The sequence below is a fragment of the Trichoplusia ni genome, chromosome 5, assembly GCF_003590095.1.
Source record: "Trichoplusia ni isolate ovarian cell line Hi5 chromosome 5, tn1, whole genome shotgun sequence".
In the NCBI taxonomy this organism is placed as follows: Eukaryota; Metazoa; Arthropoda; class Insecta; order Lepidoptera; family Noctuidae; genus Trichoplusia; species Trichoplusia ni.
Window position 1 is genome coordinate 8,034,712 of NC_039482.1, and position 17,190 is coordinate 8,051,901.

Below are 17,190 nucleotides of genomic sequence, written 5' to 3' on the forward strand. Positions count from 1 at the left end.
TTTTATGGGCCTATAACAAATGACGGACAAATTCAAAACTTTAAATTAAAAACAAGGAGTATTTGTCCTGTGTACTACTTCAACTGGAGAAGACTAGTGACCCAATTTCACTGTTTAAAGAGGCCGATGGATGTATGGCAATTGGATACATTTTGACACAATATTCTCCTTAGAATTTTGCCAATCCAATGTTTGGAAATTCATTGTATTGGTTGTTTTTCCCATTTCTCCGTGTTTCAAAAGGCACGTTAAATTGTGGGTCCCGGCTGTTATTCATACATCTTTAACAGTCGTTACAGGTAGGCAGAAGCTTGAAAGTCTGTCAACCAGTCTAACTAAGGGGTGTCGTGTTGCCCAAGTAACTGGGTTGAGGAGGTCAGATAGGCAGTCGCTCCTTGTAAAACACTGGTACTTAGCTGAATCTGGTTAGACTGGGAGCCGACCGCAACATAGTTGGGAAAAGGCTAGGCTGATGATTGCTGTTCCCATTAGAGTAAACATGCAGGCATGCGATTCTTCTGCCGAATACCAACACACCTTTTTTAACGGCTGAACCGATTTTCTTCAAACGTGTCTAAGAAATAAGAGTGAATAAAGTTCAATGATTGAATTAGACCTTCTGTTTAACCTGCTTGTTTCACCATGGGAACTTTGACGTCCCTCTTGCATATTTATGAGTCTCTTTCCGTAAACTGTTTGGATTAAGTTACTAAGGGTTAATTTCTTTATCGAGATATGCTTACCGTGAATATTTTTAGTTGAAAGCTTATTGTAAATGGAAGTTTTTAGGAGGCATATAGTGCGATGATATCCATCATATTTATAATGTGTATGTATTTTAATAAATAGTTCAATCAATGGGTGTCTTGGAACTAAATAAATATCTAAGCAAGTAAATATATACAAATAGGACATCACGCCATACACCTAAATTTGTGGAAACTCACCCTCAAATTTATGTTTATTTTTCAGTGCACAAGAAGCAGAATAAAAACCATAGCTCCCAGACAAAGAAATAGACGAAGTCCGAACACCCAAAAATATAGCAATACATTATTAAATGATCCAACAGTTCACTCACGCGTATTTATCGGCTCGTTTTAGACCCGACTAGTTTCGGACCCAACCGGATGGTTATGGACCATTAAGGACCCAACCGGAGTCCTTAATCATGATCTGACGCTCAGCATGTTGAATTGGATCCGTTGGATCATTTAATAATAAATCATTCTCACGATATTAACTATTAAAATATAGCAAAACATATCTTAAAACCCAAATACAAAGATCCAGTCATGTTGCAGAATCCGAATCAAGTCTAATAATTATCATCATGACGTAACGCTATGAATATTACACGCTACAATTGTGCATGTCGGAATTAGAAGCGGTGACGTAATCAGTAATGGAATTAGAACAGGCGGAGTCAAAGGGCACAACCTTCCGAGGTGTAGACTGGACACCAGCCCACGCTCGCCTTGAAGATGGTCAATTAATGAATGTTCTTCTCAATGTGTTAAGTATTCTTTTACACAAGACTTTACCAAAAGAGAACGACTTCTGCAACAAGGAATTTGATAATTGTATCGCGGCGGTTTTACATACATACAAATCATGTGCACAAAGACACCGACTCAGAACAGGCATTCGTGGATCACACAAACACTTGTCCTAGTGGGGATCGAAATCGCGACACATCGCGCTCAGTGGGTTTCGGATGGTACTTCAACGACACGGCTATCCGTGCAATAATTATCAATTATTTCCTGCAGTTTTAACTTTTGATTTTCGTGAACAAAATGCTTATGGAATTTCAATATTAGGTAATTATGTATGAAACTATTTTTTTTTAACATAGCGTGCCATATATGTGGTTTGCAACCATATTGGTTACGATGTCATGATTAATTGACGAAATGTCATCTTCATTCATGCGCTTTTTATCGACGTAAACCGTTTTAAAAATGTCTCTTGGCTAAAGGGGCAGGAATTCTGGCAAAAGAAATGAACCTATTAACTCAACTCCATAAAGAAAAAAAATCTATTCAAAGTAGTTGAAGGTCATGTAATTTGTAGATGATGGAAAAATGCAATCGTCTTCTGTTTCCACTTGGCAAGCGGCCATAATGCTTAAGACGGAGCCTTGATGCCTAACGTATACAAAGCAGAGCTGTTTTTTGCAGAACTTTACACGTACAAGAAAATAGTTGTCGATTTTTGATTAAGTGGTTTTTTTGCCGGGAATGATGTAGCACTACTTAGTTATTGCCAGCGGCAATTGATTTCTTATCTATACTAATCTATATCTATACTAATCTATATCTATATAAAGCTGAAGAGTTTGTTTGTTTGTTTGAACGCGCTAATCTCAGGAGCTACTGGTCCAAATTGAATAATGTTTTTTGTGTTGAATAGACCATTCGTCGAGAAAGGCTTTAGGCTATAAACCATCACGCTGCGACTAATAGGAGCGAAGATACAATGGAATATGTGAAAAAATAGGGCAACTTATATCTTCTTACCAAGCGGACGAAGTCGCGGGCAACAGCTAGTCTTAAATAATTCTTATTTTAAAAGAGTAGCAAATATCCATCCACTCAACAAAATGACAACTCTTTTCAGCATTTCTTTATTCTGTTAAGAATGAGCAGCTGTTTTAATACAGTTTTTTCTGTAATCGTCCATAAGATCCCACTCAAAGACGTTTTCCATATTCTTCTTTCAAAAACTGAAAGATTCAGCATGTAATCTTGTCAATTTGTATCATAAACTTTTAAAAATTCTACCTCATTCAAAAATATTATCATGTATCTAATATTTTAGATACCAAGTCATTGCGACACGAGTATTCCTACAGATTTGGCAGCTAACAGCTACCTACTTATAGGATTTTTGGCTGTATACTGAAATGTCAGACACATTAAAAGCCATCGTTAAGTTTAATGCTCTTTCTAACACTGCACGTGTAATACCGACAGAAATTTAAGAGTATTAAGTTGTGTTTTAGTATCTATTTAAAGTGAGAAAACGCGTATCTATTTGAAGTTGGATAACAAATCAAATACAAATGAAAGGCTACGACTTAAAGTAGCCAAAATTTGAAACTCATCAATGCCTACATTTTTAATATAAAACACAAAATAAATTTAAATATTTGCAAAAAAAACAAGCCATCTTATCTGAGGCTGAAATATTTTGGCCTTTTATTTTTTTATCGACCTTAAACTGTCTCAAAGTCAAATGCCATTTTCCAGAAAAAAAAGAACGAACATATTTATCAAACCAGTCATTGTAGGCATTCAATTTTCTTTCGCGAATTGAAAACACTAAGAACTTAAAGCTAGGCACGAAAAAAGAGCGACATGACCTTGAGAGGGCAGTATTAAATTGGCATTGCGCCAAAAATGGGTGAAATCGATGCAAGTCGAACTCTCGTGTGCCAGCCTGCAGGGGCTATGCATGACTACATCTGTAGACACTTATATGCTAACTTTAGTTAGATAGATAGAATATTCTTTATTGCACAATTTGTTGGCTAGAGGATTGAGCGAAAAGAAATAGAAAGAGTGCTACTACGCACGGCAAGAGCGATCTTTTACAGAAAATTTTTGGATGGACTTCTGACAGAGGAGAAAAATTTGTTGATTGAATTGTAATTTGATAAATATGGCGGATTCGTAATTTAATATTAGATTTCCAGAAGCAGGTACCTAATAACTACCCTCATCATCAGATGATCTCCCGTAGAGCGAGGATAGATATCCTCGCTCTACGGGAGATAGGTATGAGGGTATGAGAAATCCCAAGGCTGCCGAACTATTGCGTAACCTGTGTATAGAAATTGCCTTTTTTACTATAAGATTTCCATGAAGCCATGTCCTAAGATTTGTCAGAATACATGTTTACTATGTCTAGGTAATACGTATCTACATGAACTGGCAGTGACTCGCCGCTCACTAGATGAACCTCCTAAGATACCACCAAGATAGAAGGTGGGCGACGCCAGTGCAAAGGTCTAGGGGTCTCGAGAAGTGCGACACCTATTAGACCCGGCGGCGCTACTTCCGTCTTTGTAAAACCATAAGACACTTCCACCCTGAGCAAATAGCTCTAGCGATGCTTCTCTAGCCAGACATTCTAGGTAGAGCTAGGAGAACCGAGAGAGGATGCCACAAGAACAGTGACTAACTGGGACATTCAGATATTTTTCATATCATTATATTATAATTTTATGCCAGTTTTAACCTATTGAAAACCACTGTCTTTTTCGATTAGTATTTGAGTTATACGGTAGGTAGGTATCTATTCTATACGAATATATAAAGCTGAAGAGTTTGCATGTTTGATTGTTTGTTTGTTTGAACGCGTTAATCTCAGAAACTACTGGTCCAAATTGAAAAATTCGGACCTTCGAATTTTTGTGTTGAAAAGACCATTCATCGAGGAAGGCTTTAGGCTATAAACCATCACGCTGCGACTAACAGGAGCGAAGATACAATGGAAAATGTGAAAAAATAACAGGGCAGGTATAAATCATAACTTACATATCTTCTACCCACGGGGACGAAGTCGCGGGCAACAGCTAGTTTAAAATAAAACTTCATTAAATACTCTTAAATATTGACTTTAATGTGACAACCATCCAGATAATTGAAATACTGGAAACTTATTTTTATTATTTACAATAGCCGATTCTTTTAGGTCAATGTAACTTAAATATACACTTTAATGGATGTAACGGTGTACAAGTCGAGAAAGAGATCATAATAAATGATAAATAGGTTTGTATTTTACATAAAATACTCTAATATTGTCAACGTACAATAATAACTGTTTGAAGAATAACTAAACTGCATACTATTGAGAAAGGTACATAATATTATATGTATAAGACAAAAATAACATAACGTTTGTTAAAACTATAATGCATAAACAAAAAAAGTCTTTATTAATAGATTAATTACTTATTAACGACTAATTATTACGATACTTATTATCTCAATAATATTAAGGATCATTCTTAATTAATAGATTAACTATAGAATAAGTTAGAAGTTTAAGTTCACTAATTTTTAGCCATCTACATACTTACTAAAAGAATAGCAAAATAGATAATCTATATTTAAAAATATAATCTATGGCGCGAAATATTATAATTGACGAAAATTCAAGCTTCTACATTTAGAGGTTAGGTTTCACTTTTGTTTACATATTTTAAAACTGTGATTGTATTAATTGCTTAAAATATTATATCTATTAATAGCTTTGCCAAGACTACTAAATTACTTGCTTAAAATGTTTTACAAAATTGCAAAAATGTTTTCGTTATTTTTTGTAAAATGGACCTCACATTAAAAAAGCTTAGGTTTATTATGCCGTGATGTAAATGCAAAACTTGGGAAGTAAGTATTCACATATTTTATTAGTTCGGTCGAATCATAAAAGTGTTACGTACCTAGGCAGGGGCTTTCAGCAATCTCATTTCGGAATAACTATATATTTCGCGTATTTTCATCCAAGTTACGTTCATATACCTACATACGATTTTTAGGTACGTAACATTAAGCTTTTAAAGTGGTAGCATAGCTTTGTCTTCTACACCATTTATTAAGCTGTTAAAAATAAAGACGTCGGCTAAAACAATGGATTCTTCTATTACTAGGAGCGCAATATTTTAATTACATTCTCTACAATATTTCAGCTAAACTATCAACATTTTGGCAAACTCTAAAATTCTGAAACATTACTTAAATATTTACAAAGATATGATCGCGTCTATAATTGAAACGATTTCAATATTTTTGTTTATTCTAGTTTGAACTTTTTTTGGCATTATATTAGAAAAATACATTTAGTTTAAATATTTATACTTACCTGTTACTATTTACATCGTAATTATTATTTATATACTTAGTATTGTAGCAGTTTTATTTTAATATGGCGACATGAGATATAGGTACACTTCACTAATGCCATCGAAATAATATTGTAATATTTATACTTACTAACACCAGTGTATCATTAAGGCCCGATTTTTCAATAGTCAGATAGCTTTTATCTGAGGAATAAATATGGCCGTTTGACATATTTTCTATGCAAAAGCTGTCAAAACGTGAAACATATTCGTCGAATAAAGTTATCTGGCGATTGAAAAATCGGCCTTAAGTGACGTAAGAATATATGAAAATATGTCTTTTAAGTCAAAAATAAAAACCCATTTCTTTATATTTTACTGCAGTCAAGTAGAGTGCTATTATCCTTCTTGATTTCAACTGTTTTTTTCTTACTTTATTCGATACCGTTACAAAATCATTTGATTATTCGTAAATTGTTTTAGAATTTATGAATTTGATTTATTTAATAAGGAGACTGGGAATTTATTGTGTTAATATAGGTACTTCATTTGTATAGGTAACTACCAATTCACTTTAAGTTAAATTATTTTGTGTCTTAATGTAATTTTTCCATATTTTGTTAAAGTATTAACTAAAGTCACTCAAAATCAAATTAATAAAACAATAGCGAAGAAGTCAAATGAAAAAGTTACGGAAAATGTTTTTTTTCTTAAATGTGTGTAAAGTCATATCTTTCTTTTCAGAAAGTACTTTGCCAAATAGAGTAGGTATAAGTATAGATAAAATTACAATATTAAAAGGTAACTCAAGACTTCAAATTGGTATTTTCCATTTCTAGCACTGACGGCCATGTGGCCCGACCAAATGGGAGACGTTACATAGCGGTTGAGGTTCAGTCAGTAGGAGTCTGACGCTTCCCGCTTCCTCCCCTACAGACGCAGGGGTTCGTGGAGATGCCCCGCCTAGTGCGCAATTTTTCTTCTATAACGGCAAACTTGATAAACTTTAATACTTTAGGATCGTTTTCCTTGTAAACAAATTTGAATCCATGATAAATTAACACTCTACATACATTTCTTTGGCACTGACAACATTCATTTACTTTTATAAATATATTATTCGGTAAGGTAAATACAATTTTTAACTATTTCATAAGAATTCTAGCAATACAGTGAGCTATACTAAAATAATAACATAATTACGATTGAATGATTTTTATGATTATTTATACCTATTTACTAAGTTAAGCAAAATATATTTCTTGTTTAAAATAAAAGAAAAGTAAAGTAAAGTAGAAACTTAAAAAAAAAGATAGCTTCTTAAAAAAAAAACGAACTAAAAATAATGGAACAGCCAATCAAAATAAAACAAAAAGGGTTAGATATTTATATTTATTTGCAATTTTTATGTTTTTAATAAGGATTTTCGTATAAATCAGGCAAAAACCGCTGTTTTAATATATCACAACACGCAGCGGTTAGGAACTCCCGCCATAGCCTCTTCTACTTCCTACGTTCAAAACTATAGTTATTTATCGATATATACAATTTAGTTTCGTGAAAAATACTCCGGAATTTGCCAGTGTGAGTATTTTATTTTTTAAATATTTAGAAATAAAAAAAATATTTTTTGTTGCATGCCTTTGCCCAGCAAAGGAAAAAAAGGAATATTTTCGGCTTAGTCGCACCGACTAAAGCCTAATACTTAAGAAAAAAACAAATGCTGGTAATTTTCGGAGCCAAACAAAATACACACATTGACAACTAAAATATATCACCAGTAGTAAAACTAACCTAAAATGGAAGTACTTCTCACGAAACTGAAATAATATAAATACGTATATCATAATGTAAGGGAATGGACATAAATGATCTATTTACACGACACGGCAGACATCTTGAAGATTGATATTATTTTGATAATCTGGAATGGTCAATCCGTAGTTAGGAGGCCTTTGCCCAACAGTGGGTCATTTATAGACTGGTATAAATTGTAACCTCTCGGTTTCTGCATGGCTAATGATACATTTTTTAATCCATTTCTGTACTTGCGTGTGGTAGGTTGCAAATTTTATGTCGGTTGAAATTACTTTGAAAAAAGGTGGTCACGAAAGTATCATTATCATTATCATCATTATGTTTATTGACTATATGTGTCGTCATGTCGTGTAGCTTATACATACGTATTTCAACCTCATCATGTTTCTAAGCTGACTCTACTTTCCTACAATCATTTCCACTGTCTTAATGTCCTCAGAATAATTTAGAATATTAAAATAGCTTTACATAGTTTAGGCTTAAAAACAGTCACATTTAAATACAAAGAAAATAAGGCAAATTTAAGTTTGGAATAAATCCCCCACCCATAGCAGGTGGGCATAAAATAAAATAATCGATTTCATACAAAGTATTTAGTCGATTAATCGATAAAGTCACTTCCACTCGATTTAATAGTCAGTACACCACTCTTCAGGGGTGGCCAACATTTTCCCGCTCAGGGGGGCCAACATTTTCCCTTTCAGGAGTAGTTTTTTCGGGCAAAGTCTTAACTGACAAAGTTCTTAGTTCACATCGAGTTATCACGAGAATAAATTAAGTCCGTAACACGATCACTGTATCACAAAACTGATCACTGCGTTTGTACTGACGTAAATAACTGTTACTTCGTTACTGGTTTTACTTGACGTCGCCTTTGAGGGCTCGTTCGAGGACTGCCTTGGAGGCTATCTCTACGGTCACCGTCTTGCTGATGGTGGACAGCTGGCCTTGGTCGCTGTGGCCCGTGATCTCGGTGAGCGGCTCCGTCAGGATGCGCAGGGACGAGACCTTGGCACGCTGGTACGCGCTCACTGTGTTCATACCGAGGAATCTGAAAATAAGAATTAGCTTTTTGAGTCTTCGTTTTAGCCTGATGTACGAATGATAGTTTGGGAAGTGTTTTGAAAAAAAAAACTAATGTTAATGTAAATGCGTGCGTAAGGAGGTGAGGAACCGGGTGGCAATCCTCAATACACCGAGTTTCATAACCAAAACCTGCGAACGTCCCAGAAGACTTCTAGGCTACTGGAGGGAGTTGGGATAACGACTCCTAAAGCCACCCTACGCACAATGGGCTGACTTGAAGCCTATTTTTGGGAAAAGGGAGCACACCAACAAGTAACAAGGGATTGTGATATTGACAAAGTAAATTACTGAACGAGTTGAATATGTAAATCTGTGGTGGAAGTAAATGTGCTAGTGAGTAACCGAGTGTCCATGAGTAATGACTGCACGGATAGTAAAATTTTGCAGTAAAAGTGCGTCTGTTGCTGCTGCGCGTTGGTTTCCTGAATGCTGAGGCTCGTGACCACCTCGTGAGATGTACGTACCTGATGGCCACGTAGCAGACGAGCAGCGCGGCGCCGGCGGCCAGCACGCGCGCCACGGGCGACACGGCCAGCTGCACGCACACCCAGGCCGCGCCGCCCGCGCCGCACATGCACGCCACCGCCAGCGCCGTGCGCAGCCAGTGCGCGCACGTGAACCCGCGCTCCCACACCACCCTGACAACGATATATCAAATGTTATATGTCATACTAGCTGTTGGTTAGAACATATAAGTTAGGAATTTTTGTACGGAAACCCTCGAAGATGAATAATTTTCCCTGTATTTTTCACATTTTCCATTATATCTTCGCTCCTATTAGTCGCAGCGTGATGGTATATGGGCCTAAAACCTTCCTAGATTAATGGTCTATTCAACACAAAAATTTCACTTCTCAATTTGAACCAGTAGATCCTGAAATTAGCGCGTTCAAACAAACAAATAAGCAATCTCTTCAGCTTTATATCGTATATAGATATAGATCGTGTATTATCGTGATAATGATTCATAAATAATGCAACAGTTTACACGTATTTATCGGGATGGCCCGACCAGTTTCGGACCCAACCGGAGTCCTTAATCATGAGCTGAGGCGGCGAGATTGCAGGTTAAATATTTAAATTGCAGGTTAAATTAAATCATTAAATACTTGTAAATAAACCGCTGCATCATTTAATAATTGAAAATAAATTGCAAAAATATATCACGCACCTGTTCGTCTCCTGCACTATGTAGGGTGTGTTGCATACTTTGCACTTCAGTCCGTCAGGACTCTGCGCACTCTGTAACAAATATTAAAGTTCTTAATGAGTCTGCTTCTAGTTTGGATTACATTGCACTAGAAGCAAATGCTCAAAGTTTACTTTTGATAGAAAGAAAGCTTGATAACAAACAGGTAGTTCAAGACTCCAATATTTTGAATACTGGTTTCGTCACTATGTTTGCCTTCACTGTACCTGGAATAATATAAATACTACTAATATTGTAACACGAAAAATTGCAACGCACGCACGCCATATTTGGTACACAAATAGTTGACAACTTAGATTACCACATAGGATAGTTTATATCCCGATTTTATGTTCCCGTGGGATCATTTTCGTAGCGTGCGAAGCTTTAAGCAACAGCTAGTATAAGTAGTCGCATAGTATAGTATAAAAGTATAAGTGTTACCTCAACGAGCCACCGGCTGAGGCAGTCATGGTGCACGGCGGACACGTCCCCGGTGCAGCGACACGGCCGGATGAGCGGCTCCGAACGCGCGCTGTCGTAACAGATCCAGCAGTCGCGGGCCGAGCCCACGCTGCCCACCAGCGAGTCCGTCTCCACATTCTGCTGTTAATGTATTATTATAGATGAAAATAAATAAAATAGGATGGACGTTATCACTCTAAAATGACATTTTTTAAGCTATTAGAAGTCGACATTTCCTAGTTGACTACCTTGAGAAGAAACGTCGGGACAAACTCAGGGGTCTAGGATTAGATATCGAATAGTTTCAAAAATCATATCTAAGTTAATTCCTATGTTATTTTCAAAAATACTGTTATAGTCGGTCAAAAGTTATAAATATTTCAGGGTATATTGAGATTATAATATAAGCAGATTTGAAAGATGTCTATATAAAGCGACCTCATGTCAGAAAAATAACTTATATGGTTATATTAAGTTTCTTCTTCACAGCTAGAGTACACTTAGGAAACGGTAAAGGGTGGGCCACACGGAGTACTGTCTTTGTAAAATTAACATTGATTTGGAAATATCCGCTTCACTGACCTATTACACAACAAAATAAACCTTACATCACTCACTTTTCGCGGTAAGGGCGGTGCTTCCAGCTTAACGATGTCACCCTGCCTTATAGCTAGAGGCGGGACCAAGATCCTCAAAACGACAGTGGTGATGAAACAGCGCCAGTAACACATCACGTTGAGGACTACCCGCAAACGGTCGTTCCACTTCTGTCGGCAGAACTGCACTATGCTCTGGGGACGACGGGGTGTCTTCGGAAAGGTTAAGACGAAGTGAATCTCCACCAGATAAACGGACAAAACATGGACGAAGCGAATAGCTGACAACGACATGAGCATAGATTCTATGTCGACGCTGCTAACAATATAATGGAAATTCTACGATTCTATTTACTTCACATAAAAAGAAACCTCTTTAGATTTTTTTTACATTTATAATATGTAAAATGTTGGGTATAAAAGTATCCTGTTTTTATTTCTTGGCAAGATAATATGCCCATAATGTAAACCGTTACAGGCTAGCTTTCTCTTTGTTCTCTGGATTCAATATTTTAACAACAACCTAAGTTTCTCGATCTTCTTTAAAAACACCTGTTCCAAATAATATATATGACTGCAACAACAAAACTTAGCGGAAGCATTAAAAGCTGGAAGACTGGACAACCATTCCACAATGGTGTAAGCGTGTTCACGATACAATCGGAGTTCGTTTTACAACGAGATTTCCAAACAGACAGACAGACCAATCCAACCAGTTAATAAATATATAAACCAATATACCAACGCTTATCTCATAGTACTAAATTATTTAAAAAAAATACGAACCTAAGGCCAAACCAAAAACTACTCTTGAAAATAGATCTATGAAACTTATTCACTTATCACAAGGTAAACATATTTTGGAACAATGAGATGTCATCATTTGATGGAGTTTATTTTTGACATTTTAATAAACAACATATTTAATTTTTTTAGTTAAAGTTTAGTTGTAACTTTGTCTTAGAATGGAGGAATTTAGGTAACACTTGTTCAGAATACATTTAATCGTTTGTGATTTTAAAAAGATAAAAAGGATCATTTTATGAGTATTATAACTAAACCACCCCCTTAAGGTTCATGCTGTCTTTTTCGTGTCACTTGAGAGCGTAAAGACAACATGACACTTAAGGGTGACTTCCTAGCGCCTTATCCTATCTTCATACTCTTTGTACCTACAGCCATATAAAGCATATAACAATTATTGTGTTTTTATATATTGTGTCGAGATGCTAATGACCGCCAGATAAACAGTTCATCCAAGTTATCTCTCAGATATAAAATGTGACGCATGACAATGGACTCTCTCTTGAAAAACTCTATTATTTCTTGTCATTAAACAAATTCGTTGTATACAACTATAGCAGCTTTCGGATGATACTCTCGAAAGACTCAATACTTTTTGTTGAAACTATGTATCATGATTTGTGTATATCATATCTTATGTTTGACATCTTAATAAATGAATCCTACAACTAATATTATAAACGCGAAAGTTTGTATAAATGTGTGGATGATTGTTCCTCTTTCACGCAAAAAGTTTCTATATCTAAGGATCCATTTGATCCTCTTCTCGCAAAAAGTACTGAACAGATAGTAAAATACATAAAGGTATTTAAATACCTCATTTTGTTTCAAGCGGTAACAAATACTCATTTTAATAAATGAAAAACAATACAATAGTTTTTTCTATTAGTTTTAAACGTCAAGCAAGCTACAAACCGTTTGTATATTACAAATAACATTATACAATATGTTTGTAACGTGATATTTTATTACACTTTTAGTGGGGTTTGGAGATGATATAACCGCAAAAAGTGTTTCAGTAAATGCGATTGAAGCTAATTCAATTACAAATTACGACAATGGGCAGGAAACGAAACTAGTCTTAATAATTATTTTTAACAATGGTTAGTTAAGATTTTCATTTCAAAATTTAATTTAACCTGATTTTTTATTTCAGCCTTTTGGGAATAACGTAAACTTCTGGGATTTTAAAAGTTTTTAAAGATTGGTTGGCTTCATAACTTTAAAAATAAAACACATCTTGCCAATGCACATACATCCTATTCCATCCTACGGTTGACTGGTAGAGAAAGCCTCGGGCATTAAGTCCGGTCCTCATCCAGTTATAATAAGTATAACAAAAAACATGATGATTTTCTGAACACTTTTCTGAAGCCAATGTATTCTGCACAAGATTTCCTCTTCCTCAAAACGAGATAGTTACAACAATACGTGTCCACTTCATCCTCCCTTACCTTAGCGTCATGATGGTGCGCTAGTAAGTCGGAGAGCCTGGCGTCGTCGAGCTGGCGGGCCAGCAACCGCCGGGGGTTGAGCAACCAGAGCCGCTCGGGAGCCATGGAGTTCCACAGCACGCACGGGAACCATAGCGCCACGCCGATCTCCGCCAGGCGAAACACCAGGTCGTGCCAGTTGCGGGATACCACTGGGACTCTACACAAGGACACAAAATGATTTTATAATACCTTAGATATAAGTGACTTCGCTAAGACTGGATCGAGGGACAACTGATAGGAATTTGTGACAGTGTCTGCCCACGTTTTTATACACTAATTTTTCTTGTTTGTTTTGGATCGCTTTTCTCATTGGGTTTTTGTAATGCACTTTTGAGGCACTTCCCGCTAAGTTAGCAGGCTGAAATTTAGGGTCAGCTTCAAACGAGATAACAATGTAATTTACAACTACAAAAACGGCTGTACCAATTTTGATAACATTTGAATTTAAAGACGTAGGTATTTAGATGTTTTAAATTTAATATGTTTTTTCTGTTTTCTGCAATTATTTGCTTTCGTGTTCCTTGGAGAAATATCTACCAGTGTATCCTAAAGTAATATTGCAATGGCTGTGGGAGAGTAACAGCACAATACACGGTCTAAAGCACCATCTCTTTTTGGCACCCGCAATAATATTACCTCAAGTCATGGCGGAAATAATTTCTTGACTTTATTCACAAACTATACTCAAATATAGGTCTCTCGGTCACAGTAAAGAGAAATGATAAATACACATAATAACCTAACAACTACGACTGATACACTTAACAAACTATAAATTACTCACAATTGAAAATTAGGCTTACAAAGGACGCTTCAAGCCCTCAACAAGGATTATAACAGAATGAAAAAGTCAATTCGCAATGGTCTAGTTTCATCATTGTAGACGGAGGAACAAAGTAATACATTGTGTGAGTATTCTAGTTTTGCGGAGGAGTATAATGGAGCGCTTCCCTTAATTGTCTGCTGTAGATGTTTCTCGACAAGTCCTTGACATGGAGTTAACATTGTATCTTAAATTTTTCTGTTGTTTTTAGGTGTATAGAGATATAAATAATTTTAACATAGATTTAAGGGTTGCTTTAACTCTTCTCTTTAACATACAATTTGTTTACTTTAAATGGTAGCTCCATAAATTTCGATTTTCGTCTAAGCCTGATTATATTATTAATACCGCTTCTACCCTATCATTTTTCGTTCTATGGTTGACGTAAAACCCGGTGTCAGAGTTTTAAGCCTTATAGGCCTTTGACATAGGCCAAAAAACACGTGAACAATTTTCAGCCGTGCTGGTTTCCTCATGATCTTCTTCACCGTTTTTTTTAACAAGTCATTATACGTTAGTAATACGCACATGAATTCGATTATACTCTGGTGCCTGCCGGGATTCAGACCAACTGCCTGTAGGCACTAGGCTGTCAATATTGATGCTCACATGAAAAAAATGTACGGGGTTGTTCCTTCTCTAATGCGGCACTGGGTTTGTGCTTATTATACAGCATTACTGTCTCAAGAACGTCAATTTTCAATCAACTCAGTTACATTACTGCAGACTACGCCATGACCTCAGCTTGTCACGAATCTACCTTCAAATCAAAAGGGAATTATACTCACTTGGTTTTCCAGAACTCGCTGAGGGTCTCAGAGGCGAGGAAGCCGGCGATGAGGATGAGCATCAAGGCCTGGCTGATAAGGCCGAAGCGCGACTGGTGCAGCTGCGAGACGTCCACCGAGCGCGGGTCCACCGAGCCGGAGCCGTCCGCCAAGTCTGTCTGGATGCCCTGAGGATACAAACTATGAACTTAGGAAACTAACGACGTGTCTAACAACAGTTTGTATGTGATCAACTAGTGTTATTATTGTAAGTCACAACATTTATTAGAAAGAAATATCATATTAAAGTTTTGTAGGTAACTAGCTGTCCCAGAAAACGTGGACAAAAAAAATCTGCTGGGGGATGAAAATAAAGATGTCCGATTCACAAACCTACCGAATATGGGCACAAAATTTCATAAGAATCGGTCGAGCCGTTTCGGAGGAATTGAATTACGTACACCAAAGAACCAAAGTATAATGAACATTTTATCGTTCTGGCTAAAGTTAGTTGGAAGAAACCTCTATTACTGGATTAATTTCACCTTTTGTACATACTTTTTATGTCATATGTATTTGCGTACAATAAAGTTATATTGTTCAATTTGCTGGTTAAAAAAAAGGAGGGCACTATATAGAAAATTCTCGATCGTATGACGTAGTTTTCTAACAAAATAATTTAAGGTCGCTTTATGAGTAAACATTCAGAGGGACAGTAAAAGAGGTTGACGCAAGTCACTATACAAATAAACAACATCATTGTCACTGAGAACGAGATGTTTAGAAAACATCAACGAAAAATTAAGGGAAAAAATACGCTCCAACAGGTTTCGTCAACCTGGAATGGCACATTCCTGCTAATGCTTGAATGATACCAACATAAGCAAGAGAAGAATAGAACTAGCTATGGTCTGGGGCCGAGCCTGCTATTTACAATGGCCAAAGGAAGGATACATAACCTAGTGGTTTCTTAGGTTTACGCGAATGTTAGACATTGAAATAAAACTACTTTTACGGATTTTATCGCGGTTTAATTTTAGATTTTAGTTCCCGACGTTTCGACACCTTTGCAGGTATCATGTTCACGGGCAGACTGAGATGGCGTTCGTCTTGACAGAATATGTTGCTCATTCTACCTTCATATTTTAACTAATTATTTGTGGTCCGACCTACGCATTATGAGCTCACTGTGTCGTGATGTCTTGCAGCGCTGCTATTAGGTTTGGCCTTGAGTTTATGTATTATTGGGTCCCAAGGAGGTGAAAAACTTGGGATATTAAGTTCTGAATTAGTTGGTATGTACCTGTTTAGTGACGAGGGTGTCCTGCACGTCGTCGCCATCGTCAGCGCTGGAGGGCCCCGGCCGCGGTGATATGATCGTGCATACCTTGGTCTCCTTCAGGAACTCGCCACGAAGCTGTCGACAGGACACACTTCATTAATATAAGGTAGACTATACATAGTTATATTTAGAGTTGTTGTACAAACACTTGTTCATTAATGTATATGCATGTACAATTTTAGATCCATCGAAGATTGAACAGTGGATTAGGTAACCGACAAAAGTATAGGTGAACGAAACCAAGTAAATATTCTAGTAGAGCGTTTTTGAACACTTTCGGTTCGGAAATGAAGTTGATAAATTAAAGCGACAATTACTTATCGACAAACATGTTTTTAATTTATCAAAAACTACATACACGTACATAATACATTTACTTTTACTTCAGAAAAACACATACGCCTGACCAAAGAACCACACGTTATCAAAGTACAAAAAAACTATTTAATATTTCTCATTCGCATAAAAATAATTTAGTATCTGTATCTAACAACTACACTACCTACTACTTGTACAATATTAATCAATTCTTCAGATTCCAATCCATTCAATGGATCTTAGTTTACTATTGTTACAATAATCTTAAAACATGAAAGGGATTACTAGTAACAGGAATAATAAAACATTTGTGGAAAAGAGACGACGCTCTACAATATATAGCTAGCTGTCTCGCTTCCGCAATTGATTACTCTAGCCTTTTTTAAACCATGTTGGGGTGGGTTTCTAATTTAACCGGATGCACCTAAGCAGCAGTGTTTTTCAAGCAGCTACTGCCTATCTGACCTCCTCATCCCAAGAACCTGGACACGTTACCCCTTAGCACCTAAGACTAGTTATCACTTATCAGATTACTAGCTTCTACCTGTAACGACGGTCTAAGATGTTTAAATAGCAGCCGAAACCCACAGTTCAACATGCCTTCCGAAAACACAGAAACTTGAAATGACATA

The 17,190-nt window shown here is 36.4% G+C and overlaps 1 protein-coding gene across 8 annotated transcripts in view; it reads right to left on the reverse strand.

Annotated features, from left to right (window-relative positions):
• Window positions 1-7,231: 7,231 nt before the first annotated feature.
• The window catches only part of LOC113494329, a 96,842-nt gene continuing 86,883 nt past the window's right edge, over window positions 7,232-17,190 (reverse strand). For 4 of the 8 annotated variants that reach the window (XM_026872624.1, XM_026872629.1, XM_026872626.1 and 1 more), the window contains exons 7-14: window positions 16,202-16,315; window positions 14,920-15,086; window positions 13,267-13,465; window positions 11,030-11,221; window positions 10,392-10,553; window positions 9,930-10,000; window positions 9,223-9,396; window positions 7,232-8,723 (exon numbers count right to left, since the gene is read on the reverse strand). In XM_026872624.1, coding sequence (XP_026728425.1) covers window positions 8,531-8,723; window positions 9,223-9,396; window positions 9,930-10,000; window positions 10,392-10,553; window positions 11,030-11,221; window positions 13,267-13,465; window positions 14,920-15,086; window positions 16,202-16,315 — 1,272 coding nt within the window. In that variant the 3' untranslated portion in view covers window positions 7,232-8,530. The remainder of the gene's footprint in view (window positions 8,724-9,222; window positions 9,397-9,929; window positions 10,001-10,391; window positions 10,554-11,029; window positions 11,222-13,266; window positions 13,466-14,919; window positions 15,087-16,201; window positions 16,316-17,190) is intronic. The other 4 variants (XM_026872630.1, XM_026872628.1, XM_026872632.1 and 1 more) reach the window with 4 other exon arrangements.